At 39.5% G+C, this 8,710-nt stretch overlaps 1 protein-coding gene across 2 annotated transcripts in view; it reads left to right on the forward strand.

Moving 5' to 3' along the window:
* The window catches only part of UPF3A (UPF3A regulator of nonsense mediated mRNA decay), a 29,717-nt gene extending 23,291 nt beyond the window's left edge, over positions 1 to 6,426 (forward strand). Inside the window, exons 9-10 of one of the 2 annotated variants that reach the window (XM_085320780.1) lie at positions 1,731 to 2,025; positions 5,014 to 6,426. In XM_085320780.1, the coding sequence (XP_085176906.1) occupies positions 1,731 to 2,025; positions 5,014 to 5,187 (469 nt within the window). In that variant the 3' untranslated portion in view covers positions 5,188 to 6,426. The remainder of the gene's footprint in view (positions 1 to 1,730; positions 2,026 to 5,013) is intronic. The other variant, XM_085320779.1, reaches the window with a different exon arrangement.
* The last annotated feature ends 2,284 nt before the right edge of the window (positions 6,427 to 8,710 follow it).

The raw sequence follows: 8,710 nt of genomic DNA on the forward strand, positions 1-8,710 counted from the left end.
CCTGTGTAACTTTCTTCTCTACCTCTGATTTGTAACTATGTTTCTGCTTATCCTTCCATTTTCACTTTTGCCTGCTTATTCCCTAACACTGAATTTTAGAAAGCTTCTTCAACTATTCTTGTACTGGAGTTCATATCCCTCTGGCCTGCCTAACTCCGGACACATTCATTCCTGCATTCCTCACTGTGGCAGGCAGAGCAGGAGAYAGGCTCCAGGCAATGCTACAGCAACAAATCTGGTTGTGTCTTTCTGGCTTTTTGAAACATCAGGCACATTTTTTGTGCTCCAGAGCCTTGCTAGGACTTGGAGTCTGTGTCTAGAAGAGCATTTTAAATGTGACACAAAACAACTTAAAGCCACTAATTCTTTAGGGGCTAAGATGATGTTTTTAATACATGTATATGTGTATACATATATGTGTGTGTACATTTGTATATATATGCCACAAGTGTAACTGTGAGTGGTTCAGGTGTTGACCACAGGGATTTTTGGAATAAACTCCACTCAGGGAGTTTATTATGCTGACACAGGCCCAGTCTTCCAAAATGCTGAACGATGTTACCTGCTGTGCTGTTTTTTTTGCTGGCCCGCAGCTCCTCCTGAGGTGTGGCCCCTGTCTTGGCAGCCCCACCAGTCCCCAAGTTCACAGCAGAAGCTGGCAATTTGCATAATTCTATTATTTACAAGAAAAAAAGTGATGTAGAAAGATACATATGTATTCATATTAAACCAGTGTAAATGACAAGCACATATTATTACTTGATTACTACACCATTGGAAAATCTCCAGCCTCTCCGATTTTGTCTGCTGATTCCTAAAATGTGAGCAGACTGTCAAAACCAACTTCCTTGTTTCAATTTTAAGTAAGCCTATATACATGGTAACTGAAAAGAAACACACTATGTTCTCTGCTTTTAAAATTTAATGTTATCTTTTTTCATGTTTTGCAGTTTTTCTTTATGAGAGAAGAACCTATTTCTTGAACAGGAACAATGAAGTGAATAGGAGAGCTGAGAATTTTGTCAGCCTAGCAGCAAAATTTTGCAAGCTACTAGCCTAGTTTATAATATAAACCCATTGCAGCATAAAATAAATTAAGTACTGTGTAGTGTTAAGGTAATGATCTTTTATCTAGGTAAAATATGCAAAGGTAGGCTACATTATATTGAGACATAATAATAAATAAAAACCTGAAACAGAAATACACATTTTCACAAATGCCTTCCACAGATTGCAATGTCTGTGAATAATTTTTTTTAAATGGAGTCATAAGACTTTACAAATTGAAACACGATACCTGCACAATTACTTTGGGCTCTGAGTGTTCCCATTCCTGGACTTATGAGCCTGCTCAAAAACAGGTCATAAGGCCTGATCTTAAAAAATATGTTTATCTGAGGAATGTTCAGGAGCTATTTATAGGATTGCAGATAGAGATGAAAGTTGAAGAACAGGCATTCCTTGATAGTTGCCCAAAAGCAAGTGCAAGATTTTGCTTGCACAGCTTTATTTGTTATTTTTTTGAGCTGAAYGCATAATCAAGAGCTGGATGTGTATGGATGAGATGTTCAACAAAATTGCACATAACCCCCTTTTAATGAAAAAAACAGCCTTTTCATAGAACTGATCTAAAGATTGTTGAAGTCAAAGGAAGGCTTTGTATTGTGACCTTCAGAGTTTTGTTTTATGTTAATTGCTTGGATTTTCTTTCTTTTTATACATACTCACAGGTCACAAAATGATAGTGACAAAGAGCAAAGAGATTTGGAGAGAAGATTTCGAGAAAAAGAACCTGAAAGGCACAGGTATCGTTTGGATGATGGCAGAAAGCATAGAGCTCACTATGAGTTTGACAAGTTTGTGAGAAGGAACGAAGAAGAGCTGAAATGGGGAAAAGGATACAACCAAGACAGAGGAAAGAAAGGGAACCACAACTACAGCTTCACTGTGGAGACAGTAGACAAACTGGGTAAAGAGGACAAGTGTGATGACATGGCATCCAAAAAGGAGCGCATAAGAAATAAGGTTCTTTTATTCATTTAGGATAATCTTTCATTAGTAAAATATACCTCAAGATCACAGGTTTTACTTTTGCAATCTCAGTGTAAAGATGCTTTTTCAAAGAAAGCTTTCTTTATTTGGTTTTCAGTAAAACCTAGGTTTCTATTTATTGTTRTCAGAGGACAACAGCAGTTAAATAAGGTCACAGGTCCCTGCTCATTAATATTTACAATATGTAGCATAATTTCTGCATAGCTTTCAACCATGGCTTTATTAGAACACTATTCTTGGAAGCCTTGTATTTTTTGAGTGTATTAAAGTTGTTACATCTTCGTCTGTAATGAAATTTAAAAATGGTGGCATACAAGTCTTTTAAAAATGAATTTCCATTACCCAGCACACAAAGTATTAGATTAAGAATTGGCCAGCATTGCTCAATAGAGGAACTATAAAGACTTAAATAGCTAATTCAGAAACCATTGTATTCAGAGGGTGTGAATGTGAAAGTTCTTCAGTATTGTACACCGTAGCAGTTAGAAAAGGATGTCATTCAGTTAGAACGAATTATCCTCAGAGTCATTGTCAGGAAGAGTCAGGTGCAAAAACAGTGCAAGAGGGACGGCCTGTGGCAGGGTATGAAGACAGAACCGTCACTTATTGTCTCCCAGAAACATGGGGATCATTTTTCTCAGACTCCCTGATTTCATGGATGCACCAGAGTCTTTTCAGGAGATGGCTGTTCTTGTCAGCCCCATTCTCTCTCTCCGTTCTCTTCCTAGATTTCCCACAAAGGATGACTGAAACACTGCTTTGCGTAGAAATTCATTCTGCATGTGAAACTTTTCTTTCAAACCAAGTTCCTGATCTGTAATGGGGCCTAAAGCTGACAATGAGTAAATTGGTCATGTGCAAAGTGCCTCTGTATGGCGTGTACACTGAGCAAGTCCAGGTGGACTCACAGTGCATGTCATGTAAGTCACCTTGCGCAAACCTAGAAAGCCTGGCATGCCCAGCCTGCTGTTTACGCACAGATGAGCTGGGCCGTACGTGTGAGGTTTATCTGCAAATACACAATAGCCGCTCWCCACATACGCCAGCAGCGCAAGCTGTCAAACAATCAGAAAAATGGCTAATTCAAAAACAGGAATATGGGGAAGGCAGCTTTTCTCAGTTTGTCGTGTTGCCCATGAGATCTGGTAAAACATCTGCAATGTTGAAACTGAATGGTGCCTCTTGGAGGCCTTTTTAAACCTTGGGTCATACCTTAAGAAGCCTCCTTCTTTTATTTCTTTCCACCTTACTTCCAGCAGCTGGCTGAGTCTCTGCATTAGTCGACACTTCAAGTTCTAGATCTGTTCCCTGAACAAAATAAGCAGTAGCGGTAAAGATTTTTGCAGTTTTGTGACTGTTTTTCTCAAGAATATTTATCACATAGCGATAAGTTAGGGGTTTAGTTTTCCAAGCTGCCTATATAATTAACAATGTTAGCAGAAGTTTCTGAATGAAGCAAGCTTCTTTCAGAACTATACATGAATTAATTAGAAAATGGGAAATTTCCAGTSGAAATAACAATCATGCTACCTTTCATATGAGGTCCAGAGTCTGAAAATGGTGAAAAAAAAAGATGGACTCATCATAATGTTTCCAGTGGCACTATTCATTAGAGGATCTAGGATTATGTGGCTAGCGTTCACTAGCTGTTTGTGATGTAGGAAGATGGATGTTATGTTGATACATCTCCTACAACACTACAAAGTACTAACTAGAATGATTTAGTTGTATGGCCTGTTAGTAAATCTTGATATCTGGTCTAAAGAAACAGAATCAAGTGGGACAAAAAAGACAAACTGAGATGAAGAAAGAAAGAAAGAAAGAGGGGAAAGGGATGTTAGGGATTAAAAAAAAAGAGAGCGAGAGAAAGAATGAAAGAATAAAAGATCAAAATAACTTCAAATTATGAAGACAGAAGTTTTATAGCTTGATATAGAACTCAGCTTGATATATAGTTTGATACAGAATATAGTTTGATATAGAATTTCAGTGCTGTGCCATTGTCTTAAAATAGACCATTCATTCTGTTTTCTGAACTTAACCTTTGATCAAAAGGCTTTGATTTTAGTGAACGAGTTGCTTCATAACACTAAAAACTGATATTTGTGAGAGTAAAAACAGTCTGACTTTAAATTTCAAAAATAAAAATTTGCAAGTTTTAGGTGTCTTTTCCTTGTAAACTGGCTCCTTTTTCCACTTTTTCCATTATATAATGATTAGATCAGCAAGTGTATGATTGGATCACTCACAAGGCCTGTGTATGTTAAAATTGTACTTTGTTTATTATCAGTGTGTGAATCTCCTGCATTCACACACAAAAGGAATATGGAAGCTATGATGAAGCTGAGCTACAACTGCAATTTTATTTTGCTATATATAACTAAAATGTGCCTTCCATGCTTAAACTGTGTGACTCATTCATCAGTTGAAGTAGCACRTATTTGAAGTAGAGCACACATCAGTAAGTAATGTTCAGCTAAGGATAATTTCCTAGCTATTATCGGCTAAACTGTTCTCTGACTTGTGTTTTCTTTTAATGCTCGTATTTGTTGTTTGTCATGCAGAGTTGGAAGTGCACAGGGTGTTGTTCCCGGTTGATATTAGTGAAGGTAGCAGCGCTGTTCAGAATTTTACCTGGGCATGCTCTATAATGTTATGTTTGATAATTGTCTGTAATATTTCTCTTTGTTTGGATTAAATGTATCATCAGACCTCTAATGTTTACAGCTTTTTAAATTTATTTAAAATGCCTGGCTCCCAAGAATAGAGTTACAAACAAGACAGATATTAAGAACTTGGACAATTTTCATTACACTTCATTTTTTCACAGGTCTTACGAAATGTAAAGCAGTGTAACACAACATCGACTTTCTCCAGAAACTCACATTAATCACTTTAAAATCCCACATATGTATCCTGCATAGGTTTTTTAGAAGGTTAACCGTATCTGCTTCCTTGTAGGATCGTCCAGCCATGCAGCTGTACCAGCCAGGAGCTCGCATTCGAACACATACGGGATCTGCAAGTAAAACTTATGACTGCACTGGGAAGTTCTTTGAAGATGCTCTTGATAAGAAGTATGAGGCAGATAATTCAGTTGGAGGTGGTTCTGAAAAGAGTGAAGAGGCAGAATAAAACAAACTAGAGGAAGGACTTGTGAATAGGGATGAACTTAAGATTTGACTTTGCCACAAAAATCCAATTCAGAACTCCACAGATTGCACCAACAAAATTATAATAACTGTCTCTTATTTTCTGTAAAATAAACAGAAACTGGAGACATAAGGTATCTTACAGCAAAGGAATACAGTTGCTTTTTTACAAAAAGCAGAACAAACACTATTTACCCAATTTAAAAGCAGTCCAATATTTTGTTAGACTTGCCTTGAAATAGAAAACCTAACAGTTTTGAAGGAGTATTTTAGAAGACTTTTCAGAAGCTATTTCACCTTTTCAAGTCTATTCAACTGAGAAAAGAAATAAAATGTAGATTTGCCTCAGTTTGAAATCTGAGGCACTTTACCCGTGTTCTGTGCATGACACAATCAATGCAGGACCCCTCCTGCAAACGGCAGCAGGCAGAGCCACCGCAGGGAGTCGCAGTCGGACTTGGGGCGACTGGCCCCGCGGGAAGCTCYGGAGCCAGCGGTGTTTGCAGGATCAGGCCGACAGTTTGCACCTTTGTGAGAAATGTCTGTTGGTCTCTGAACCTCATTGTGTTTACGTTGTTTTTCAATTAACTCTAGCATCAGATAAGCGTGATTAAAGCTACAAGTATGTTCTTAACAGTTTGTCATTTTCTGAGCCACTTTTGCTTTTTATGTTATAATAGATTCTTGCGTGTAAAACACGAAAAAGCTAATGCACACCTCAGCATTTAAACACTATATCTGGTTTTATTAAATTAGCTGATTTTTATGTTTTTGACACTGACTTTTGAAAAAAAGTGGTTGTACAGTAATGACTTTTTGTATGTTAATGTTTCATMTAAGTTGCAGTTGCAGGATTTGGAAAATCTATGATACGTGACATTTCTGGAGTATAATTTGTTTAAACACACACCACTGGCAACTCCAGCCCACCATTTTGTAGATCTAGGCCAGATTCTGCCCTCTGATGGAGGGACATATGTATATAGTTACCACTGGTTTCAAGGATAGTTGCATATTTACTGAAGGGCAAAACATGTTCATTTGTCTTTTATGGCTGAGGATTTCTCGGTTGCCTGAAACTAAGATCTGCTTTGTCAATTAAATTAAATAGTAAGATATTAATTTATTTTTTACATCCTCTTTGAACATTTTATTATTAAACATAACATCTAATTGTTCTAGACTGAAAAAGTATTTATTGTATTTTCCAAGATATTAAACATTAAATGGAATAAAAGTAAAAAGATTTTGACTATGATTTTGAGAYGTGATCTTCAGTAATTTTTTCATTCAGTACTCTAGAAAAATTAAGTAAGTTGCTATGCTACTTGGTATTTTAAAGAGGTAGATAAAAATACAGTTGATCGAAGATTTCCATGTTAAGCTATGTAGGTGAGCAGCCAACTAAAATTACTTCAAAGCAGAAAGATCCTTAGCATAAATAAAGCAGAATCATTTGGGTTTAGCACTATCTATGTCAAGTTTGTCCTGACTGCAAATAATGAATTTTGGTTTGACTTACTTTTTGTGTCAGGGACAGAGGTTGTGTCTGGTAGTATGGGGTGGGCTTCTTGTAAATGAGAAGGACCTGCTTAGTTTGAGAGGGAAACAACTTAACGAGGCAAGTTCCCCCACAGTTCAACCAGGCTGGGTGGAAATCTCTGCCAGATCAGGATCTGCCTAAGAGCAAATATTTCCAACCTCTTCTAACACCCACGGAAGGCTGGCAAAGCCTGACGGACTGCAGGAGGGTTCTCATTTGTGAGAGACCCAGAAAGCAAGTGATTTTGCGTGTACTCACACACTTGAGCTTGGTATCTTTTGGCCAGCATTGACTGCAGTCACTCAGCCCTTCTCCCCTCCTCCCCCGGCCCCACTGAAAATTTTAAGTAGGTGTCTCAGGATAGTATTATAGATAATTACTTTGAATTAATACAGTTTATTTAGCAGTAAGTTTCCATTTGGGGTTTCCTATTTTCCATGTGTTTCAGTTGTCAGAGATTGGACTTCAAACCACAACTAAGTAAAAAATGTCAGTATTTTAATGTCCATGTCTTTCAGGTAGAGCTGCTGTTCCCTCACTAAGTGGGATACTTGCACCCTATTTACTTATTTTTGTTCTTTTGTGGATACAGCTTCTTGCAAGCGGGAGCTTCATTCAGAGCTTTGTACCCTTGAGAAACAGTGAGGCAGCGCTTTGATTTACATGTTCCCATTGAATGAATGTGCAGGACATATTCATATTCAGACATGGGCCTCTACGTGAGGCCCCCTCTAATCAACGTCTGCACTATGGCCTCTGGCACTGAACCAAAACTCAAGGAGCAGGACGCAGTTGCTTCTGCACAAAGTCCTCCTGTGAGCTGTGAGGGCAACACTGTTGTTCTCCTAAGGAGTCGAAGACAAGGCTGTAGCTATAGTAGCTGTTAAAGAGAAGCGGCCTGGATCTCCTCGTACGTCCTTTCACACAGGAAGTGCAAAACTTGGCCTTGGTCCCTTCAATCCGTAATGATTCTGTATCGCACATTCCCTGCACTTAGGTGATTACAGGACATGCAAGGTGTCTCACTGGAGAGCAAGGGTTTTGAAGAGTCCCACTGAATCTACACAGAAACCTTCTTCTAGCCTGCTGGACATTCTGACCACATCTCTGCCTAATGGCTTGGCTATGGCACTCAATGAGGAACTCTTAGAACAATCTCTGTTATTTAGCAGGTCTCGGTATCTCTTGCGCCCTCATCCAAAAGGGCTGTCTGAGGGTCTCCAGACACCATCAGCAGGACTGGAGCGTTTTTGTAGGCAGGCAACAACTGTAACTACAGCTCAGGGGAGACTGAAGCAGCAGGGCAGCAGCTGGAGCGCTGGCACCCAGCCTTTTCTGGAAAACAGCTTCTACCATACCTACATCTTAGAAAGTTAAGCATCCCCTGAAAAACACACCTCCACAACTTGCCGTATAAATTACACCCACGGGTCTATTGCCATGAAAATCAGCGAGGAGCCAAGATCTTGGTCAGCTGAGCAAGCAGGCCAGAGGCAACAGCAGTGATCCAAGAGGGCCGTGCCTAGGAAAAAAGCAGGTTCAACAATCTCCAAGGCAACAGCTTTCAACTGGTTACTGCAAGGCAAGTTAGCATCTAACAAAACTTGCAAAAAAAGCATTTCCATGGCCAGGGGGAGTGCAGGACAGACACTAAACAGCATGTACAGGCTGAAGATGATATGCTGAGAGCAACAAGCTCCTTGCTGCACCAGCCAGGAGCTCGGGAAGCAGAGACTGCTGCCACGGCATCATGGCTAAACACATCAACCCAAGAGCCCATGAAATGGCTTCTGCCTTCAGAGAAAACGCCCCTTGCACACTTCAACATCCAGCCCGGCACCCCTCCCTGAATCACTGAGGAAAGTGTTGCCAGCGCTGTTACTCGTCGGGAGCAAGTAACGTAACGCAAGAGGAAGGAGCAGCTGCCTTGCCGGTGCTCCTGGTCTCCACTGAGAATGAAACC

The sequence above is a fragment of the Rhea americana genome, unplaced genomic scaffold, assembly GCF_003343005.1.
Source record: "Rhea americana isolate MKP2758 unplaced genomic scaffold, rheAme1 scaffold_66, whole genome shotgun sequence".
NCBI classification, from domain to species: Eukaryota; Metazoa; Chordata; class Aves; order Rheiformes; family Rheidae; genus Rhea; species Rhea americana.